At 47.3% G+C, this 25227-nt stretch overlaps 1 protein-coding gene and 1 long non-coding RNA gene across 5 annotated transcripts in view; one reads left to right on the forward strand and one right to left on the reverse strand.

Moving 5' to 3' along the window:
- Window positions 1-24881, reverse strand: part of STAG3 (STAG3 cohesin complex component) — a 163541-nt gene extending 138660 nt beyond the window's left edge. For 2 of the 4 annotated variants that reach the window (XM_073551652.1, XM_073551650.1), the window contains exon 1: window positions 24429-24872. In XM_073551652.1, coding sequence (XP_073407753.1) covers window positions 24429-24713 — 285 coding nt within the window. In that variant the 5' untranslated portion in view covers window positions 24714-24872. The other 2 variants (XR_012221409.1, XM_073551651.1) reach the window with 2 other exon arrangements.
- Window positions 784-8997, forward strand: LOC141054336 (uncharacterized). Its single transcript, XR_012221408.1, has 2 exons — window positions 784-944; window positions 7871-8997. It is a non-coding gene; the product is annotated as an uncharacterized lncRNA (long non-coding RNA).
- Window positions 24882-25227: the final 346 nt, after the last annotated feature.

The following is a 25227-nucleotide window of genomic DNA, read 5'->3' on the forward strand; positions in this document are numbered from 1 at the left end:
GAGCAGTGTTCAGCACCCAGCGCTGGGGAACAGCACTGACTGTAGCGCTTCTTCCCTGGTGCCCGTCGGAGCGGCACATGCATGCCATGCGGCATCGCGCTCCTGTGCAGGTGTACTGACCTGCCCTGGTGAAGGCAGAGCAGATTCATGCAGTATGCAGGCGCTGGGCCTCTCTGACCTTTCCCGGCGCCTGCGCACTGCGTAGTTTCAGTAAGCCTGCGCAGGGGAGCCATGAAGAAATAGGAGGGCGGCATTGCAAGAAGATGGGAGGTGCCGGATCCGGATCTGTGACACCCACTGGACCGCCCCTCCGCCGGGTGAGTATAACAAATTTTTCTTTTCTTTCAGGTCGGATCGGGGGCCGCCGCTTATAGCGGCCAAAAGTGCTGACAGGTTCCTTTTAATGAGATGCTCGTGCCCTGAGGTGGCGTTGGTGCATGTGGTGCTCCGAGTAGGCAGTCACACTGCTGACAGGTCACCGACCCCTAGTGTACACAATGAATACCAGCACAGACTCAATAAGGAGACATAACGCCCTTCTGCAGGCAGGTGTCGGCCGTGGCCTCTCCTCTGCAGCACAATCACATGCTTAGTGGGCCAATAACACAAAAGTGAAAATGGCGCCTGCCTGCACAGCTCTTTCCCCAACTGGATAACATCAAGAAACTGTAATGGTAAATGCTAGACTGTATGGGCTCCTTCCAGGTGTGATGTCAGCTCTGGGGGCGTGTGATGTCAGCTCTGGGGGCGTGTCATACCAGGGGGGCGTGTTCTGACTGCAAAGGCAGGAAGAGAAGACGCCATTACACGTGTCTCTGCCGTCTGGTGCAGGGAGACAAGCCTCCATTACATACTGTCTTAGCTGTCTCTATGGTGCTGGCGTCTGTGAGCAGTGTGGAGTTAGGTCAGCCGCGTCGGTGACAGGCAGTAGGGTTTAGTAACAGGTTGGTGTCTTCTTAGATGTTTGGTTGATGGGGCTGATTCTTGGGGCTAACTAGTGGGATTTGGGGGCTTACCTGGGAGCTGTTGGGCTCCCGGAGGGGAGGGGGAATTAATGCACGCTGGTGGGGTCTGGTTGGGTCGGGGGGTTAATGCATGCTTACGGGCTCTATTTGGGTTCGGGGGGGGGGGGGGTTAATGCACGCTTACGGGGTCTGTTTAGGGTCTGGAGGGGTTAATGCTTGTGGGGTCTGCTTGGGCTCCCAGAGGGGTTAATACATGCTTGCAAGGTCTATTTGGGGTCTGGGGGGTTAATGCATGCTTGTGGGGTCTGTTTGGGGCAGGGGGCTTGGGATATATAATGCACACTTGTGGGGTCTGGTTGTACTTTGGGGGGTTCTAATGCACGCTTGTGGGGTCTGGTTGGGGGGTGGGGGGTTAATGTATGCTTGTGCGGTCTGGTTGTACTTTGGGGGGTTCTAATATATGCTTGTGGGGTCTGTTTAGGGCAGGGGGGTGGGGGTTAATACACGCTTACGGTCTGATTGTGCTTCGGGGGGTACTAATGCATGCTTGTGGGGTCTGGTTGGGGAAGGGGGGTGGGGGGTTAATGCATGCTTACGGGTCTGGTGGGGTCCGGGGAGGGTTAATGCATGCTTGTGGGGTCTGGCTGTACTTTTGGGGGGGGTTCTAATGCATGCTTGTGGAGTATGTTTGGGGCAGGGGGTTAATCCACGCTTACGGGTCTGGTGGGGTCCGGGGGGGGGTTAATGCATGCTTCTGGGGTCTGGTTGGGGGTGGTGGGGTTAATGCACGCTTGTGGGGTCTGGTTGTACTTCGGGGGGGTACTAATGCATGCTTCTGGGGTCTGTTTGGGGCAGGGGGTGGGGGTTAATGCACGCTTGTGGGGTCTGTTTGGGCCAGGGGGGTGGGGGTTAATGCACGCTTGTGGGGGTTTGGTTGTACTTGGGGGGGGGGGGGTTCTAATGCATGCTTGTGGGGTCTGGTTGGGGGGTGGGGGGTTAATGCATGCTTGTGGGGTCTGGTTGTACTTTGGGGGGGTTCTAATATATGCTTGTGGGGTCTGTTTGGGGCAGGGGGGTGGGGGTTAATGCACGCTTATGGGTCTGGTGGGGTCCGGGGGGGTTAATGCATGCTTGTGGGGTCTGGTTGTGCTTTGGGGGGTACTAATGCATGCTTGTGGGGTCTGGTTGGGGAAGGGGGGTGGGGGTTAATGCATGCTTACGGGTCTGGTGGGGTCCGGGGAGGGTTAATGCATGCTTGTGGGGTCTGGCTGTACTTTTGGGGGGGGTTCTAATGCATGCTTGTGGAGTATGTTTGGGGCAGGGGGTTAATCCACGCTTACGGGTCTGGTGGGGTCCGGGGGGGGGGTTAATGCATGCTTCTGGGGTCTGGTTGGGGGTGGTGGGGTTAATGCACGCTTGTGGGGTCTGGTTGTACTTCGGGGGGGTACTACTGCATGCTTCTGGGGTCTGTTTGGGGCAGGGGGTGGGGGTTAATGCACGCTTGTGGGGTCTGTTTGGGCCAGGGGGGTGGGGGTTAATGCACGCTTGTGGGGGTCTGGTTGTACTTGGGGGGGGTTACTAATGCATTTTTGTGGGGTCTGGTTGGGGGTGGGGGTTAATGCACGCTTGTGGGGTCTGGTTGTACTTCGGGGGGTACTAATGCATGCATGTGAGGTCTGCTTTGGGCTCCCAGGGGGGTTAATGCACGCTTGCAGGGTCTGTTTTGTCAGGGGGGTGGGGGTTAATGCACGCTTGTGGGGTCTGTTTGGGCCAGGGGGGTGGGGGTTAATGCACGCTTGTGGGGGTCTGGTTGTACTTCGGGGGGTACTAATGCATGCTTGTGGGGTCTGGGTGGGGGGTTAGTGCATGCTTGTGGGGTCTGGTTGTGCTTTGGGGGGTACTAATGCATGCTTGTGGGGTCTGGTTGGGGAAGGGGGGTGGGGGTTAATGCATACTTACGGGTCTGGTGGGGTCCGGGGAGGGTCAATGCATGCTTGTGGGGTCTGGCTGTACTTTTGGGGGGGGTTCTAATGCATGCTTGTGGAGTATGTTTGGGGCAGGGGGTTAATCCACGCTTACGGGTCTGGTGGGGTCCGGGGGGGGGTTAATGCATGCTTCTGGGGTCTGGTTGTACTTCGGGGGGTACTAATGCATGCATGTGAGGTCTGCTTTGGGCTCCCAGGGGGGTTAATGCACGCTTGCAGGGTCTGTTTTGTCAGGGGGGTGGGGGTTAATGCACGCTTGTGGGGGTCTGGTTGTACTTTGGGGGGTACTAATGCATTTTTGTGGGGTCTAGTTGGGGGTGGGGGTTAATGCACGCTTGTGGGGTCTGGTTGTACTTCGGGGGGTACTAATGCATGCATGTGAGGTCTGCTTGGGCTCCCAGGGGTGTTAAGGCTGGCTTGTGGGGTCTGTTTGGGTCGGGGGGTTAATGCACGCTTGTGGGGTCTGGTTGGGTCCTGGGGGGGTTAATGCACGTCTGAGGGGTCTGGTTGGGTCTCCGGGGGGGTGTTAATGCACGCTCCTGGGGTCTGGCTGGGTACAGGGTGTTAGTGCACGTTTGTGGTGTCTGGTAGTCCCGGGAGAGAGGGGTTAATGCACGTTTGTGGTGTCTGGTAGTCCCGGGAGAGAGGGGTTAATGCACGCTTGTGGTGTCTGGTAGTCCCGGGAGAGGGGGGTTAATGCACACTTGTGGTGTCTGGTAGTCCCGGGAGAGGGGGGTTAATGCACGCTTGTGGTGTCTGGTAGTCCCGGGAGAGGGGGGTTGATGCACGCTTGTGGTGTCTGGTAGTCCCGGGAGAGGGGGGTTGATGATGCACGCTTGTGATGTCTGGTAGTCCCGGGAGAGGGGGGTTGATGATGCACGCTTGTGATGTCTGGTAGTCCCGGGAGAGGGGGGTTGATGATGCACGCTTGTGATGTCTGGTAGTCCCGGGAGAGGGGGGTTGATGATGCACGCTTGTGGTGTCTGGTAGTCCCGGGAGAGGGGGGTTGATGATGCACGCTTGTGGTGTCTGGTAGTCCCAGGAGAGGGGGGTTGATGATGCACGCTTGTGGTGTCTGGTAGTCCCGGGAGAGGGGGGTTGATGATGCACGCTTGCGGTGTCTGGTAGTCCCGGGAGAGGGGGGTTAATGATGCACGCTTGTGGTGTCTGGTAGTCCCGGGAGAGGGGGGTTGATGATGCACGCTTGTGGTGTCTGGCAGTCCCGGGAGAGGGGGGTTGATGATGCACGCTTGTGGTGTCTGGCAGTCCCGGGAGAGGGGGGTTGATGATGCACGCTTGTGGTGTCTGGCAGTCCCGGGAGAGGGGGGTTGATGATGCACGCTTGCGGTGTCTGGTAGTCCCGGGAGAGGGGGGTTGATGATGCACGCTTGCGGTGTCTGGTAGTCCCGGGAGAGGGGGGTTGATGATGCACGCTTGTGGTGTCTGGTAGTCCCGGGAGAGGGGGGTTGATGATGCACGCTTGTGGTGTCTGGTAGTCCCGGGAGAGGGGGGTTGATGATGCACGCTTGTGGTGTCTGGCAGTCCCGGGAGAGGGGGGTTGATGATGCACGCTTGTGGTGTCTGGCAGTCCCGGGAGAGGGGGGTTGATGATGCACGCTTGTGGTGTCTGGCAGTCCCGGGAGAGGGGGGTTGATGATGCACGCTTGCGGTGTCTGGCAGTCCCGGGAGAGGGGGGTTGATGATGCACGCTTGTGGTGTCTGGCAGTCCCGGGAGAGGAGGGTTGATGATGCACGCTTGTGGTGTCTGGCAGTCCCGGGAGAGGGGGGTTGATGATGCACGCTTGTGGTGTCTGGCAGTCCCGGGAGAGGAGGGTTGATGCACGCTTGTGGTGTCTGGCAGTCCCGGGAGAGGGGGGTTGATGATGCATGCTTGTGGTGTCTGGCAGTCCCGGGAGAGGGGGGTTGATGATGCACGCTTGGGGTGTCTGGCAGTCCCGGGAGAGGAGGGTTGATGATGCACGCTTGGGGTGTCTGGCAGTCCCGGGAGAGGAGGGTTGATGATGCACGCTTGGGGTGTCTGGCAGTCCCGGGAGAGGGGGGTTAATGATGCACGCTTGTGGTGTCTGGCAGTCCCGGGAGAGGAGGGTTGATGCACGCTTGTGGTGTCTGGCAGTCCCGGGAGAGGAGGGTTGATGATGCACGCTTGTGATGTCTGGCAGTCCCGGGAGAGGGGGGTTGATGATGCACGCTTGTGGTGTCTGGCAGTCCCGGGAGAGGAGGGTTGATGATGCACGCTTGGGGTGTCTGGCAGTCCCGGGAGAGGAGGGTTGATGATGCACGCTTGTGATGTCTGGCAGTCCCGGGAGAGGGGGGTTGATGATGCACGCTTGTGGTGTCTGGCAGTCCCGGGAGAGGGGGGTTGATGATGCACGCTTGGGGTGTCTGGCAGTCCCGGGAGAGGAGGGTTGATGATGCACGCTTGGGGTGTCTGGCAGTCCCGGGAGAGGAGGGTTGATGATGCACGCTTGGGGTGTCTGGCAGTCCCGGGAGAGGAGGGTTGATGATGCACGCTTGGGGTGTCTGGCAGTCCCGGGAGAGGGGGGTTAATGATGCATGCTTGTGGGGTCTGGTTGGGGGTTAATGCACGCTTGTGGGCTCTGGTTGTACTTCGGGGGGGGTACTAATGCATGCTTGTGGGGTCTGCTTGGGCTCCCAGCAGGGTTAATGCACGCTTGCCGTGTTTGGTTGTGTCCCGGGGGGGTTAATGCACGCTTGCCGTGTTTGGTTGGGTCCCGGGGGGGGGGGTTAATGCACGCTTGCCGTGTTTGGTTGGGTCCCGGGGGAGGTTAATGCACACGCAGGGTTGGGTAGTCCTGGGGGGGGGGGGGGTTAATGCACGATTGTGTGTTCTGTTTGGGTCCCGGGGGGGTTAATGCACGTTTGTGAGGTCTGGTTGGGCTCCCGGGGGATTAATGCAAGCTTATGGGTTCTGGTTGGATCTCAGGGGTGGTTAATGTACGCTTGTGGGTTCTGGTAGAGGTTTCCGGCGGGATTAATGCATGCTTGTGGGGTCTGGGTGTGCTCCTTACTGTGGGGGGGATTAGTGCACGTTTTTTGTGGTTTGGTTGGGCTCCAGGGGGGGTTAATGCATGCTTTTGGGGTCTAGTTGGGCCCTGGGGGGGTTAATGCACGTTTGCGGGGTCTGAGTGGACCCTGCATTAACCCACCCCAGAAGCCCACCAGATCCCACAAGCGCGGAGGGTTTAATTCACACTTGTGTGTCTGGTTGGGCTCACGGGGAGGGGGTTAATGCATGCGTTTGTGGTCTGATGGGCTCCTTGGGGGTCTAATGCAGGGCCCAACCAGACCTCTCAAGCGTGCATTAACCCTTCCCCGGGGCCCTTCCAGACCCCACAAGCATGCGTTAATCGACCCCCAGAAGCCCAACCAGACCCCACGAGCGTGCATTATCCCCAGTAGGCCCCCCCGGGGACAAACAGACCCCACAAGCGTGCATTAACTCCTCCTGGTCTGGTTGGGATCTTGGGACGGGGGGATTTAATGCGCAATTGTGGTGTCTTGGGGACTTGATGCTAGGGCAACGGGGCCTGTCTGCATCTGTTGTGACTTGAAAGGGGTGGATTGATTTTGGGGTAGGCGCTCGACTGGTAGGGCTTTTTGTTTGGGGAAGAGGTGCTATCTGGTGGGTGTTTATACTTTCGGGGGATGGACATCCGACGGGGGTTTATGATGGGGAAGCTGTACAACCGATGGGGCTTATGCTGGGAGGGGGTGGACGTCCGATGAGGTTTATGCTGGGGAGGGGTCAGGGGTCGACGTCCGATGAGGTTTTATGCGGGGGGTGAATGTCCAATGATGGTTTTATGCTGGGAATGGCATCCAATAGGGGCTTAAGGGGGGTGGACGTCCGATAGGGGCTTAGGCTTAAGGGGGGTGGACGTCCGCTGAGGGTTTATGCTGGGGGGGTGGACGTCCGATGGGGGTTCATTCTGGGGGGTGGACGTCTGATAGGGTTTTATGCTTGGGGGCGTGTGGACGTCGGATGGGGGCTTATGCTTGGGGGCGTGTGGACGTCGGATGGGGGCTTGGGGGCGTGTGGACGTCGGATGGGGGCTTTGGGGCGTGTGGACGTCGGATGGGGGCTTGGGGGCGTGTGGACGTCCGATGGGGGCTTGGGGGCGTGTGGACGTCCGATGGGGGCTTGGGGGCGTGTGGACGTCCGATGGGGGCTTGGGGGCGTGTGGACGTCCGATGGGGGCTTGTGGACGTCCGATGGGGGCTTGGGGGCGTGTGGACGTCCGATGGGGGCTTGTGGACGTCCGATGGGGGCTTGGGGGCGTGTGGATGTCCGATGGGGGCTTGGGGGCGTGTGGACGTCCGATGGGGGCTTGTGCGCTTGGGGGCGTGTGGACGTCCGATGGGGGCTGGTGCGCTTGGGGGCGTGTGGACGTCCGATGGGGGCTGGTGCGCTTGGGGGCGTCCGATGGGGGCGTGTGGACGTCCGATGGGGGCGTGTGGACGTCCGATGGGGGCGTGTGGACGTCCGATGGGGGCGTGTGGACGTCCGATGGGGGCCTGTGCGCTTGGGGGCGTGTGGACGTCCGATGGGGGCCTGTGGAAGGGGGCATTTGGGCTTTGATGGGTTTATCCTGTGGGGTCCACTGATTAGTGTGAGGTGGAGGTTTATGATTGGACAGGGGGGGGTTACCCTGTGTGGCCCTCTGGTTGGTGTGCGGGGTGGTTAATGCTTCATTGGGGCACACAAAAAGCTATGTTTGTATGCTGCTTATGCTAGGAGGGAACACTACTAACTGGCATGAAGCTAATCCGTTTTCGCTTAGTGTCAGTAGGAGGCAGACATGGGTCCGGACCACCCAGGCTGGTTTCTGCCTTAGGTCTTGATTTTTTTTTTATTAATGATTTCCCTTTTTCTTTCAGATATGGCTTTTAAGGGCGACAGAGTGGAATTATCACTCTGATCTCCCACCTAGAATTGTCACTACCATATCATCTGTGGTCTACGAGGCAGGGCCCTAACACATCAAGAGTGTTTGCGGTTTTCCGGCGGACAGTCCATGCCACTAATCCCCTACCCTCTCGCCCCCCAGAGCCAAATAGAGTAGGGAGGGAAGACAAATCCGTTACCTGCCAGCCGCCAGAAAGTCTGTGTAAAGGTTAGGATTTGAAATCTTCAGGACAGGTATATCCTACCAGGCAGTGAGGGGGCTCCATTAAAAAAATGAAGGTACAAGACAAATATGTCCTAGTTTTCCCCTGAGCAATATGGACATCTCCTGGGGAAACCTTCCTATTCATGCGGCCTCCACGTTTGACAGAGGCTCCTGCGACCCTACTCTTAAAAATCCAGGCTCTCGTCTAGCCTCTGGTGGCCGGGCCACACCACCTGCGCCCTGAACAATCATGCACGCCAACTTTCTAGTGCTTCCTGCCCTCTACCTATCAGGGTAAGAGTACTTTTCTTCTGCAACAGAAGACTAAACTCCTGCTTCCCAAGAGGTGCACAGTCCAATTGTGGTTTCGGAAATGTTCAGTCCAAAACAGCAACCAACAGGACAACTCTCCTACCCGCCAGGAAAAGAAACCTTCCTTCAGGCCCAACCCCCTCCTGGCGTCCATAAACCCATCAGCGCTGGTCTACTACGCCTGGATCTAGCAGACTCCCTTCGGCATGACGGGGCGTTCCCACCTTGGATGTCTCTCAGGGTTGGCTGCCGTCTCCTTCACTATTCAAGGCTGGTATTATGATATCTGGTCCTAGACACTGGAAGCAGGCCCCGGGGGGCCGAGCCACAGATCCATCAGTCCTGCCCGCATACACCAACAGCATATTACAGTTGTACAATACATAAATGCATTGCATGAAACAAGGCAAATTTTTCAATGCAAAAAAATGCACTTTTATAAAATTAAAGGTTTCTATATATGTAAGAATGTTATTTAGCCAATAGTTCTGTAAGTAAAAGTCTGAGATTTCTGTGGGAAATCTTAATTTGTTCCTCTTAAACTGGTTCTGAATGTAAATAAAACATTGCTTTAAGTCTCCATTTTGTAATTTAGCCTTTTATTTCATGCATGGACAAGCCCATGATGCATCTGTGTAACACATGGAAGGTACTGTAATAACTGGGTTAGGCTAGTCTCACACCAACATATCTACACGCAGTGCACGGCGCCCCCTCCGGTCATCTACTATCGCACATCGCTGCATGCCATCTGCGCACCCTATCTTAAGCATAGGGTGCGCAGACTGCGCTAGTAGGATTTTGCGTGCGCTGCGCTCTTTTGACGGTGCGCCGAGCGCCCCAAAATGCAACATGGTGCGCTCGGCGCACCGTCAAAAGGGCGCAGCGCACTCAAAATCCTACTAGCACACAGTCTGCGCACCCTATGCTAAAGGTAGGGTGCGCAGATCGCATGCAGTGATGTGCGATAGTAGGAGATGACCGGAGGAGGCGGGGCTTAGTGGCGCCGTGCACTGCATGTAGATACGCTAGTGTGAAACTAGCCTTAGACAGGTAAACCACTTTTGAGACAGTAAAGATCACTTGTACAAGCTGCATAGATGTAAGCCTGCCTAAAGGGAACATGTCACCAGGATTCCCCATAAAAAAGATACAATCTGGTGTGCATGGAGCGTGTAAGCGCACGTTCACACTGGCCACTGAACGGAAAAAAAACAAACATGATTGAATACCCTGCAGTAAATGGCATAGTGCATGAGAATATAGGGGATTTTGTTCTTTATTAAAAAAAAAAAAAACAGCCAAAGCCATCCCACCACTTCACGGTGACGTAATTGGGACAGTCCTAACTAATATTAAAAACCTTACCGCTTTGTCCTGTGACTTGCTTGTGGATAAGGACTGAGAAGGATTAGGCCCAAATAGTGGACACAGGAATGGGAAACCACATCAATATATAAAGGGTTTTAATATTAGTTATCACTGTCCCAATTAGGGTCACTGTGAAGTGGTAGGATGGCTTATGGCTTCTGCATTTTTTTTTAAATCGAGCGTGTTAACCAAGTACCTTATATTTTCATGCATTATTGCTGTTTACTACAGGGTATTCAAGCATTGTTTATGCCCCCCCCCCCGTATAAAGTACTACCACCATCTGTATGTTGACATATACAGCATTCTAGAATGCTGTGTATATAGTACGACCACTACCTGTATACCCTCTATATACAGCATTTTATAAAGCACGTCCACTATCTGAATGCCCTTATATATACACAACATTCTAGAATGCCAATCTGCATAACTTTGTTTTTTTTTTTTTTCTTATTAGATTTGCCCTTGGGGCAGCCCCATCCAATGGGCTTCGCTAGTCTTAATCCGGTGCCTCCTCCTATCCTTCTTTGAGTCGACGACGCGTCCTAAGTCCATCCACACAGTGTCTTCCATCACGCTCCGGTGCAGACTTCTCTTTGTACTTTGCTTTGTGATCGGCAGGGCAGAGACGTGTTCCTGCACCGAAGCGTCATGGGGGAGGTTGTGTGGATGATGTAGGATGCATCATCCATGGGAAGGAGGACTGTACTGGAAGAAGAACAGTGACAAACATAATACCAGACTGCCCCGTAGGTGAGTATAAGATGTTATTCACATTTGCCTCAGACCACACGTGAGGACGTTTCGAGACCGTGCCTCAGACCACACGTGAGGACGTTTCGAGACCGTGCCTCAGACCACACGTGAGGACGTTTCGAGACCGTGCCTCAGACCACACGTGAGGACGTTTCGAGACCGTGCCTCAGACCACACGTGAGGACGTTTCGAGACCGTGCCTCAGACCACACGGGAGGACGTTTCGAGACCGTGCCTCAGACCACACGTGAGGACGTTTCGAGACCGTGCCTCAGACCACACGGGAGGACGTTTCGAGACCGTGCCTCAGACCACACGGGAGGACGTTTCGAGACCGTGCCTCAGACCACACGGGAGGACGTTTCGAGACCGTGCCTCAGACCACACGTGAGGACGTTTCGAGACCGTGCCTCAGACCACACGTGAGGACGTTTCGAGACCGTGCCTCAGACCACACGTGAGGACGTTTCGAGACCGTGCCTCAGACCACACGTGAGGACGTTTCGAGACCGTGCCTCAGACCACACGTGAGGACGTTTCGAGACCGTGCACGCCAGACATCAGACCACATGTGAGAACATTCCTTCGTTGTGCCTGCCATGCCTCAAAATGGCACAGAAAGCAGAGTAGAAAGTTGGTCATTGTATTTTAACCCCTTCATGACCAAGCCTATTTTGACCTTAATGACCAGGCCATTTTTTGCAATTATGACCAGTGTCCCTTTATGAGGTAATAACTCTGGAATACTTCCAACAGATCCTAGCGATTCTGAGATTATTTTTTCGTGACATATTGGGCTTCATATTAGTGGTAAATTTAGGTTGATAATTTTTGCGTTTATTTGTGATAAAATCAGAAATTTGGCGAAAATTTTGCAAATTTTGAATTTTTATTCTGTTAAACTAGAGACTTATGTGACACAAAATAGTTACAAAATAACATTTCCCACATGTCTACTTTACATCAGCACAATTTTGGAAACAAAGTTTTTTTTTGTTAGGAAGTTAAAAGGGTTAAAAGTTGACCAGTGATTTCTCATTTTTATAACAAAATTTACAAAAAAAAAAAAAAATTTTTTTTAGGGACCACCTCACATTTGAAGTCACTTTGAGGGGTCTATATGGCAGAAAACACCCAAAAGTGACACCATTCTAAAAACTGCACCCCTCAAGCTACTCAAAACTACATTCAGGAAGATTAGTAACCCTTCAGGTGCTTCACAGGAACTAAACCAACGTGGAAGGAAAAAATGGACATTTTAATTTTTCCAACAAAAATTTTCTTTTAGCATCAATTTTTTTTTATTTTCACATGGGCAACAGGATAAAATGGATCTTAAAATGTGTTGGGCAATATCTCTTGAGTACATGGATACCTTTTTGGGTGCACAGCAAGGCTCAGAAGGGAAGGAGCGCCATTTGACTTTTTGAATGGAAAATATGCTGGAATATTTAGCGGTTGCCATGTCGTGTTTGGAGAACCCCTGTGTGCCTAAACATTGGAGCTCCCCCACAACTGACCCCATTTTGGAAACTAGACCCCCCAAGGAACTTATCTAGATGCATAGTGACCACTTTGAACCCCCAGGTGCTTCCAAAATTGATCCTTAAAAAAAAATACTTTTTTAAACAAAAATTTTCCTTTAACCTCAGTTTTTTCATTTTCACATGGGCAACAGGATAAAATGGATCCTAAAATTTGTTGGGCAATTTCTCCTGAGTGCACGGATACCTCATATGTGGTCATAAACCACTGTTTCGGTGCATAGAAGGGAAGGAGCGCCATTTGACTTTTTGAATGGAAAATTAGCTCCAATCGTTATTGGACGCCATGTCACGTTTGGAGAGCCCCTGTGTGCCTAAACAGTGAAAACCCCCCTACAAGTAACACCATTTTGGAAACTAGACCCCTTAAAGAACGTATCTAGATGTCTAGTGAGCACTTTGAAACCCCAAGTGCTTTACAAAAGTTTATAACAGCAGTGAAAATAAAAAATCTTTTTTTCCTCAAAAATGATTTTTTAGCACGCTATTTTTTATTTTCCTAAGGGTAATAGGAGAAATTAGCCCCCCAAAGTTGTTGTGCAATTTGTCCTGAGTACGCTGATACCTCATATGTTGGGGTAAACCACTGTTTGGGCACACGTCGGGGCCTGGAAGGGGGTGAGCACCGTTTGACTTTTGGAACGCAAAATTGGCTGGAATCAATGGTGGCACCATGACGTGTTTGGAGACCCCCTGTGATGTGCCTAAACAGGGGAAACCACTCAATTCTAACTCCAACCCTAATCCCAATACACCCCTAACCACAACCCTAACCCCAACACACCCCTAATCCCAACCCTAACCACAAGCCTAACCCCAACACACCCCTAACCCTAATTCCAACCCTAATTCTAACACTAATTCCATCCAAAACTCTAGTTGCACCCTAACCCTAATTCCAACCCTAACTCTAATTTCAACCCTATTTCCAACCCTAACCCTAATGGAAAAATAAAAATATGTTCTTTATTTCATTATATGTGGCTACCTATTGGGGTGATAAAGGGGGGGGTTATTTACTTTTTATTTTACTTTGTTCGCTGTTAAAGTTTATCACAGTGATCAAAATGAATGAATGAAATCTGCAGCCGCAGATTCAGGTGGGCGCACTGCGCATGCGCCCGTCATTTTCTAAGATGGCGGTGCCCATGATCTGGGACCGCGGGACACCGGGAGCAGCACTCGGAAAGGTACCAGGGGGTGGGAGGGGAGGTGATCGGAAGGCGGGGGGAGCAGATGATGACAGCGGCAGCCGATCGCCGCTGTCATTCAGCGGCGGGGGGCAGATCAACCCCGTTAACCGTGTGGGGGGGTCAGATTGGTGTCTTCAGCCATGTTCGATGCTACTGCAGCATCGGCCATGGCTGCTTTGTAATATTTCATCAAATTTCATTGATGAAATATTACTATCGCTCTGATTGGCTGTTAAAAGTGAAACAGCCAATCAGAGCGATCGTAGCCACGTGGGGGCGAAGCCACCCCCCCGGTGAAGTACAAAGCCCCCTGTATCTGCGGGTCAGGTGACCTTTCATTGACCCCGGGCACCCGACCCGCAGGGGGACTTTAAATCCATGACACAGCATATGCGTCATTGGTCGGATTGGCACCGACTTTCATGACGCATACGCTGCCACTGGTCGGGAAGGGGTTAAGTCATTACTTGTAGGTGGTCATTACTGTATATACAGGAGATCTTCATATAAAGATCTGTGTGGCCCGGTAGTGTACAGTGATGTGAAATACTTTTTGCCCACAACTCCTGGTTTTTTACTCTCTTGCAGAGAGTAACAAACAAATTAAAATATTTGACAGCACAAGTAAACAAAATTCAATTTGTAAATGAAGGTCTTTATTATTTATTGGGAAGAAAATACAGGGCCCTGTGTGAAAGTTATTGCCCCCTACTTTTTTTTTTTTTTTTAACTGTGGTTTGTCACATCTTCGAAAAGCAAAGTTCAGTTTCCGTAGCCCTACCCAGGCCTGATTACTGCCACACCTATCCTCAATCAAAAAATCACTTAAATAGGACCTGCCTGACAAAGTGAAGTAGACAAAAAGATCCTCAAAAAGTAGACATCATGCTGCGATCCGAAGAAATGCATGAACAAATGAGATGGAAAGTAATTCAGATCTATCAGTCTGGAGAAGGTTATAAAGCCATTTCTAAAGCTTTGATATTCCAGCGAACCACCGTGAGACCCATTATCCACAAATGGAGAAAACATGGTACAGTGGTGAAACTTCCCAGGAGTGGTCTGGTCATTAAAGTTAAAAAATACTGGGGGGATGAAAAGGTTATTGAAATTGGCATTTTTTAAAGTTTATTTTATATGAAAAAAATATTTTCTTCAACTGTACAATATAGGAACATAGAGATACATAGTACATAGCAATGCATCTCTGTACTTATATCCTCTGCTTCTGAACTCACAACCTGCAGTACAGCTCACTATTAACAAATGTTCCAATATTTTTTCAGTGTGGGCGGGAGATCACTGACAGAGCTGTTACCTGTGGGCATTATTTTTCATGATTTTAATGTTTTGAATAAAGTTTTTAGTTTATTTCTATTTTTTAATGGTGATGCAGAGTTTTTTATCTCTCTTTATTTATACTCCATTCCGATGTCATCACTGATACAATTGTGCTCAAAAGTTTACATACCGCCGTAGAACTTTTGCTTTCTTGGCCTTTTTTCAGAGAATATGAATGATAACATCAAAACTTTTTGGTGGTCAGAGTGGTCAGCTTTACCATCTGAGAAAATAAAGAACCTTATCCATAACTACCACAAACGACTTCAAGTAGTCAATTGATATTAGAGGGGGCTATACATGGTATTACAAAAAATGTGGTATGTAAACTATGATCAGGGTGATTTGGATGTTTTGGGTTGTCATAATTAAAAAAAGAGAAAACACAGTAGTATGACAATAAATGGCTTCACCTAAACACTAACCATGAGTGGAGAAAACATCAAGACTTTATCATTCATATTCTCTGAAAAAAGGCCAAGAAAGCAATAATTCTGCCAGGCTATGTAAACTTTTGAGCACAACTATACACCTGACAGGCCCATACATTCTGATATCATCACTAAAATATACCTGTCAGGGGCTCATACATTCTGTATCTACAATAATATATTCCTGACAGGAGCCCGTACAGTCTGTATCTACAATGATATATACCTGACAGGAGCCCATACAGTCTGTATCTACAATAATATATACCTGACAGGAGCCCGTACAGTCTATATCTACAGTAATATAGACCTGACAGGAGCCCGTACAGTCTATATCTACAGTAATATATACCTGACAGGAGCCCGTACAGTCTGTATCTACAATAATATATACCTGACAGGAGCCCATACAGTCTATATCTACAATAATATATACCTGACAGGAGCCCGTACAGTCTGTATCTACAATAATATATACCTGACAGGAGCCTGTACAGTCTGTATCTACAATAATATATACCTGACAGGAGCCCATACAGTCTGTATCTACAATAATATATACCTGACAGGAGCCCGTACAGTCTGTATCTACAATAATATATACCTGACAGGAGCCCGTACAGTCTGTATCTACAATAATATATACCTGACAGGAGCCCATACAGTCTGTATCTACAATAATATATACCTGACAGGAGCCCGTACAGTCTGTATCTACAATAATATATACCTGACAGGAGCCCGTACAGTCTATATCTACAGTAATATATACCTGACAGGAGCCCGTACAGTCTGTATCTACAATAATATATACCTGACAGGAGCCCATACAGTCTATATCTACAATAATATATACCTGACAGGAGCCCGTACAGTCTGTATCTACAATAATATATACCTGACAGGAGCCTGTAAAGTCTATATCTACAATAATACATACCTGACAGAAGCCCATACAGTCTATATCTACAATAATATATACCTGACAGGAGCCCATACAGTCTGTATCTACAATAATATATACCTGACAGGAGCCCGTACAGTCTGTATCTAGAATAATATATACCTGACAGGAGCCCGTACAGTCTGTATCTACAATAATATATACCTGACAGGAGCCCGTACAGTCTGTATCTACAATAATATATACCTGACAGGAGCCCATACAGTCTATATCTACAATAATATATACCTGACAGGAGCCCATACAGTCTATATCTACAGTAATATATACCTGACAGGAGCCCGTACAGTCTGTATCTACAATAATATATACCTGACAGGAGCCCGTACAGTCTATATCTACAATAATATATACCTGACAGGAGCCCGTACAGTCTATATCTACAATAATATATACCTGACAGGAGCCCGTACAGTCTATATCTACAATAATATATACCTGACAGGAGCCCGTACAGTCTGTATCTACAATAATATATACCTGACAGGAGCCCGTACAGTCTATATCTACAATAATATATACCTGACAGGAGCCCATACAGTCTGTATCTACAATAATATATACCTGACAGGAGCCCATACAGTCTGTATCTACAATAATATATACCTGACAGGAGCCCGTACAATCTGTATCTACAGTAATATATACCTGACAGGATCCCATACAGTCTGTATCTACAATAATATATACCTGACAGGAGCCCGTACAGTCTGTATCTACAGTAATATATACCTGACAGGAGCCCGTACAGTCTGTATCTACAATAATATATACCTGACAGGAGCCCGTACAGTCTGTATCTACAATAATATTTACCTGACAGGAGCCCGTACAGTCTGTATCTACAATAATATATACCTGACAGGAGCCCATACAGTCTGTATCTACAATAATATATACCTGACAGGAGCCCATACAGTCTGTATCTACAATAATATATACCTGACAGGAGCCCGTACAGTCTGTATCTACAATAATATATACCTGACAGGAGCCCGTACAGTCTGTATCTACAATAATATATACCTGACAGGAGCCCATACAGTCTGTATCTACAATAATATATACCTGACAGGAGCCCGTGCAGTCTATATCTACAATAATATATACCTGACAGGAGCCCATACAGTCTATATCTACAATAATATATACCTGACAGGAGCCCGTACAGTCTGTATCTACAATAATATATACCTGACAGGATCCCATACAGTCTGTATCTACAATAATATATACCTGACAGGAGCCCGTACAGTCTGTATCTACAATAATATATACCTGACAGGAGCCCGTACAGCCTATATCTACAATAATATATACCTGACAGGATCCCGTACAGTCTGTATCTACAATAATATATACCTGACAGGAGCCCGTGCAGTCTATATCTACAATAATATATACCTGACAGGAGCCCATACAGTCTATATCTACAATAATATATACCTGACAGGAGCCCATACAGTCTGTATCTACAATAATATATACCTGACAGGAGCCCGTACAGCCTATATCTACAATAATATATACCTGACAGGAGCCCATACAGTCTATATCTACAATAATATATACCTGACAGGAGCCCGTACAGTCTGTATCTACAATAATATATACCTGACAGGAGCCCATACAGTCTGTATCTACAATAATATATACCTGACAGGAGCCCGTACAGCCTATATCTACAATAATATATACCTGACAGGAGCCCATACAGTCTATATCTACAATAATATATACCTGACAGGAGCCCATACAGTCTGTATCTACAATAATATATACCTGACAGGAGCCATACAGTCTATACCTACAATAATATATACCTGACAGGAGCCCATACAGTCTATATCTACAGTAATATATACCTGACAGGAGCCCGTACAGTCTGTATCTACAATAATATATACCTGACAGGAGCCCGTACAGTCTGTATCTACAATAATATATACCTGACAGGAGCCCGTACTGTATCTACAATAATATATACCTGACAGGAGCCCGTACTGTCTGTATCTACAATAATATATACCTGACAGGAGCCCGTACAGTCTATATCTACAATAATATATACCTGACAGGAGCCCGTACAGTCTATATCTACAATAATATATACCTGACAGGAGCCCGTACAGTCTATATCTACAATAATATATACCTGACAGGAGCCCATACAGTCTATATCTACAATAATATATACCTGACAGGAGCCCGTACTGTCTGTATCTACAATAATATATACCTGACAGGAGCCCATACAGTCTGTATCTACAATAATATATACCTGACAGGAGCCCGTACAGTCTATATCTACAATAATATATACCTGACAGGAGCCCATACAGTCTGTATCTACAATAATATATACCTGACAGGAGCCCGTACAGTCTATATCTACAGTAATATATACCTGACAGGAGCCCGTACAGTCTGTATCTACAATAATATATACCTGACAGGAGCCCATACAGTCTATATCTACAATAATATATACCTGACAGGAGCCCGTACAGTCTGTATCTACAATAATATATACCTGACAGGAGCCTGTAAAGTCTATATCTACAATAATACATACCTGACAGAAGCCCATACAGTCTATATCTACAATAATATATACCTGACAGGAGCCCATACAGTCTGTATCTACAATAATATATACCTGACAGGAGCCCGTACAGTCTGTATCTAGAATAATATATACCTGACAGGAGCCGCTACAGTCTGTATCTACAATAATATATACCTGACAGGAGCCCGTAGAGTCTATATCTACAATAATATATACCTGACAGGAGCCCGTACAGTCTATATCTACAATAATATATACCTGACAGGAGCCCATACAGTCTATATCTACAATAATATATACCTGACAGGAGCCCGTACAGTCTATATCTACAATAATATATACCTGACAGGAGCCCATATAGTCTATATCTACAATAATATATACCTGACAGGAGCCCATACAGTCTGTATCTACAATAATATATACCTGACAGGAGCCATACAGTCTATACCTACAATAATATATACCTGACAGGAGCCCATACAGTCTATATCTACAGTAATATATACCTGACAGGAGCCCGTACAGTCTGTATCTACAATAATATATACCTGACAGGAGCCCGTACAGTCTGTATCTACAATAATATATACCTGACAGGAGCCCGTACTGTATCTACAATAATATATACCTGACAGGAGCCCGTACTGTCTGTATCTACAATAATATATACCTGACAGGAGCCCGTACAGTCTATATCTACAATAATATATACCTGACAGGAGCCCGTACAGTCTATATCTACAATAATATATACCTGACAGGAGCCCATACAGTCTATATCTACAATAATATATACCTGACAGGAGCCCGTACTGTCTGTATCTACAATAATATATACCTGACAGGAGCCCATACAGTCTGTATCTACAATAATATATACCTGACAGGAGCCCGTACAGTCTATATCTACAATAATATATACCTGACAGGAGCCCATACAGTCTGTATCTACAATAATATATACCTGACAGGAGCCCGTACAGTCTATATCTACAGTAATATATACCTGACAGGAGCCCGTACAGTCTGTATCTACAATAATATATACCTGACAGGAGCCCATACAGTCTATATCTACAATAATATATACCTGACAGGAGCCCGTGCAGTCTGTATCTACAATAATATATACCTGACAGGATCCCATACAGTCTGTATCTACAATAATATATACCTGACAGGAGCCCGTACAGTCTGTATCTACAATAATATATACCTGACAGGAGCCCGTACAGCCTATATCTACAATAATATATACCTGACAGGATCCCGTACAGTCTGTATCTACAATAATATATACCTGACAGGAGCCCGTGCAGTCTATATCTACAATAATATATACCTGACAGGAGCCCATACAGTCTATATCTACAATAATATATACCTGACAGGAGCCCATACAGTCTGTATCTACAATAATATATACCTGACAGGAGCCCGTACAGCCTATATCTACAATAATATATACCTGACAGGAGCCCATACAGTCTATATCTACAATAATATATACCTGACAGGAGCCCGTACAGTCTGTATCTACAATAATATATACCTGACAGGAGCCCATACAGTCTGTATCTACAATAATATATACCTGACAGGAGCCCGTACAGCCTATATCTACAATAATATATACCTGACAGGAGCCCATACAGTCTATATCTACAATAATATATACCTGACAGGAGCCCGTACAGTCTGTATCTACAATAATATATACCTGACAGGATCCCATACAGTCTGTATCTACAATAATATATACCTGACAGGAGCCCGTACTGTCTGTATCTACAATAATATATACCTGACAGGAGCCCGTACAGCCTATATCTACAATAATATATACCTGACAGGAGCCCATACAGTCTGTATCTACAATAATATATACCTGACAGGAGCCATACAGTCTATACCTACAATAATATATACCTGACAGGAGCCCATACAGTCTATATCTACAGTAATATATACCTGACAGGAGCCCGTACTGTATCTACAATAATATATACCTGACAGGAGCCCGTACAGTCTATATCTACAATAATATATACCTGACAGGAGCCCGTACAGTCTATATCTACAATAATATATACCTGACAGGAGCCCGTACAGTCTATATCTACAATAATATATACCTGACAGGAGCCCGTACAGTCTGTATCTACAATAATATATACCTGACAGGAGCCCGTACAGTCTGTATCTACAATAATATATACCTGACAGGAGCCCATACAGTCTGTATCTACAATAATATATACCTGACAGGAGCCCGTACAGTCTATATCTACAATAATATATACCTGACAGGAGCCCGTACAGTCTGTATCTACAATAATATATACCTGACATGAGCCCATACAGTCTATATCTACAATAATATATACCTGACAGGAGCCCATACAGTCTATATCTACAATAATATAGACCTGACAGGAGCCCGTACAGTCTGTATCTACAATAATATATACCTGACAGGAGCCTGTACAGTCTATATCTACAATAATATATACCTGACAGGAGCCCATACAGTCTGTATCTACAATAATATATACCTGACAGGAGCCCATACAGTCTATATCTACAATAATATATACCTGACAGGAGCCTGTACAGTCTATATCTACAATAATATATACCTGACAGGAGCCCGTACAGTCTATATCTACAATAATATATACCTGACAGGAGCCCGTACAGTCTGTATCTACAATAATATATACCTGACAGGAGCCCATACAGTCTATATCTACAATAATATATACCTGACAGGAGCCCATACAGTCTATATCTACAATAATATATACCTGACAGGAGCCTGTACAGTCTGTATCTACAATAATATATACCTGACAGAAGCCCATACAGTCTGTATCTACAATAATATATACCTGACAGGAGCCCATACAGTCTATATCTACAATATATACCTGACAGGAGCCTGTACAGTCTATATCTACAATAATATATACCTGACAGGAGCCCGTACAGTCTATATCTACAATAATATATACCTGACAGGAGCCCGTACAGTCTGTATCTACAATAATATATACCTGACAGGAGCCCGTACAGTGTGTATCTACAGTAATATATACCTGACAGGAGCCTGTACAGTCTGTATCTACAATAATATATACCTGACAGGAGCCCGTACAGTCTGTATCTACAATAATATATACCTGACAGGAGCCCGTACAGTCTGTATCTACAATAATATATACCTGACAGGAGCCCATACAGTCTATATCTACAATAATATATACCTGACAGGAGCCCGTACAGTCTGTATCTACAATAATATATACCTGACAGGAGCCCGTACAGTCTGTATCTACAATAATATATACCTGACAGGAGCCTGTACAGTCTGTATCTACAATAATATATACCTGACAGGAGCCCGTACAGTCTGTATCTACAATAATATATACCTGACAGGAGCCCGTACAGTCTGTATCTACAATAATATATACCTGACAGGAGCCCGTACAGTCTGTATCTACAATAATATATACCTGACAGGAGCCTGTACAGTCTATATCTACAATAATATATACCTGACAGGAGCCCGTACAGTCTGTATCTACAATAATATATACCTGACAGGAGCCCATACAGTCTATATCTACAATAATATAGACCTGACAGGAGCCCGTACTGTCTGTATCTACAATAATATATACCTGACAGGAGCCTGTACAGTCTGTATCTACAATAATATATACCTGACAGGAGCCCTTACAGTCTATATCTACAATAATATATACCTGACAGGATCCCATAGTCTGTATCTACAATAATATATACCTGACAGGAGCCCGTACAGTCTGTATCTACAATAATATATACCTGACAGGAGCCTGTACAGTCTATATCTACAATAATATATACCTGACAGAAGCCCATACAGTCTATATCTACAATAATATATACCTGACAGGAGCCCGTACAGCCTATATCTACAATAATATATACCTGACAGGAGCCCGTACAGCCTATATCTACAATAATATATACCTGACAGGAGCCCGTACAGTCTATATCTACAATAATATATACCTGACAGGAGCCTGTACAGTCTATATCTACAATAATATATACCTGACAGGAGCCCGTACAGTCTGTATCTACAATAATATATACCTGACAGGAGCCCATACAGTCTATATCTACAATAATATATACCTGACAGGATCCCGTACAGTCTATATCTACAATAATATATACCTGACAGGAGCCCATACAGTCTATACCTACAATAATATATACCTGACAGGAGCCCATACAGTCTATACCTACAATAATATATACCTGACAGGATCCCGTACAGTCTGTATCTACAATAATATATACCTGACAGGAGCCCGTACAGTCTGTATCTACAATAATATATACCTGACAGGAGCCCATACAGTCTATATCTACAATAATATATACCTGACAGGAGCCTGTACAGTCTATATCTACAATAATATATACCTGACAGGAGCCCGTACAGTCTGTATCTACAATAATATATACCTGACAGGAGCCCAGTCTATATCTACAATAATATATACCTGACAGGATCCCGTACAGTCTATATCTACAATAATATATACCTGACAGGAGCCCGTACAGTCTGTATCTACAATAATATATACCTGACAGGATCCCGTACAGTCTGTATCTACAATAATATATACCTGACAGGAGCCTGTACAGTCTGTATCTACAATAATATATACCTGACAGGAGCCCATACAGTCTGTATCTACAATAATATATACCTGACAGGAGCCTGTACAGTCTGTATCTACAATAATATATACCTGACAGGAGCCCATACAGTCTGTATCTACAATAATATATACCTGACAGGAGCCTGTACAGTCTGTATCTACAATAATATATACCTGACAGGAGCCCGTACAGTCTGTATCTACAATAATATATACCTGACAGGAGCCTGTACAGTCTGTATCTGCAATAATATATACCTGACAGGAGCCCATACAGTCTGTATCTACAATAATATATACCTGACAGGAGCCTGTACAGTCTATATCTACAATAATATATACCTGACAGGAGCCTGTACAGTCTGTATCTACAATAATATATACCTGACAGGAGCCCATACAGTCTGTATCTACAATAATATATACCTGACAGGAGCCTGTACAGTCTGTATCTACAATAATATATACCTGACAGGAGCCCGTACAGTCTAGCATCTTCAGTAGTGAGCCAGCTAGACAGTATGGGCGGCAGTTAGGACCTGGAAGGAGCCTATATATTCGGCTGGCTTTAATAATTTATACCTTGAAGGAGCACATACATTCTAGGGTCATGTATGGGCTGCAGTCAGGGCCAAGCAGCAACCCATAATGTCTGCTGTCTTCAAGAAAATATACCTGGAAGGAGCCCATACAGTCTAGCATCTTCAGTAGTGAGCTGGCTAGACTGTATGGGCTGCAGTTAGGACCTGGAAGGAGCCCATACAGTCTAGGCTCAACCAAACTGTAAAGGCCGCAGAGCACACTGTAAGCAAAGGTCAGGTGACCATACTAGCCAATGGCGACAGAAAACAATGCAAGGTCGTGACCACGTGACCACAGTAACCACAGTAACCAATAGCCTCAGAGACCACACTGTAAGGATAGGCCATGTGACCACATTAGCCAATAGCCGTGAGGACAGTGCTGTGATGGGTCATGTGACCATACAGGCCTTCGGCAGCAGCTCCGTCCCCATAGCAAGAGTCGCATAGCAACGCCACTAACGGGCACAGAGCGGAGATTTACCAGCACGTTCCTCCGTTACTCTATCACCTGCACTGAGAATATGACCTACTATAAGCACGCCCACAGTCTGCAGGCCACTCCTCCAGCAGGGTGTTCGGGTGAGAGAAGCGGAGCGGGCACCTGGCGCCACCTCACCGCCCGGGATCACCCGCAGCTCAGCGCGTCCTCTGCCGAGTGCTGACTGAGCGAGGCGGGACTGCAAGCCACGCCCACCGACCGTCTCACCCGGCAACAGGAGGGGAAGCTCCGCCCCTGAGGCACAGAGATTAACCAATAGGGACAGCCCTGTGTTTTGGCGCCTTTGAGCGTTTCTGTGGTGAAGCTTGGCGGCCATGTTGTGTGAGTCTGTGACGCAGTCGGTGGGACCCTGTCTCTTTCACGGTTTTACAGACAATTCTGAAGTGAACAGTAAACATTAAACTTTAGTAAATACCTGAGGCACAATCTACGCGGCTTTATTGGGGGGAAAAGCTGTGAGGTTTACTGTATGGCCGCCAGCCCACTGTTCCCACCGAGGTGCGCCTCCTCTGATGCCTGAGGTGAGGCCGTGATGGCATCTTTATTATTAGTCCCTCATGTCTCCAGCTTTCCTTATCAGGCCGGAGTCACACTAGCGTTTAAATCGGACGAGTACAATGCGATAAAATATCACATTGCATTCGTCCCATTGTTATTCTATGGTGCTGCTCCCATCATGCGTTTTTTTTTATCAGATCCGTTCCACGGACCAAGACAATCACAGCATGCTACGATTGTCACCGATTTTTGGATCGGACTCGCCAATGCAAGTCTATGGATGCGATTAAAAATCAGACATTGGATGTCAATTTGATGCTTAGATGCGATTA

The sequence above is a fragment of the Dendrobates tinctorius genome, unplaced genomic scaffold, assembly GCF_039654945.1.
Source record: "Dendrobates tinctorius isolate UK_male_01 unplaced genomic scaffold, ASM3965494v1 ptg000178l, whole genome shotgun sequence".
Classification (NCBI taxonomy): Eukaryota; Metazoa; Chordata; class Amphibia; order Anura; family Dendrobatidae; genus Dendrobates; species Dendrobates tinctorius.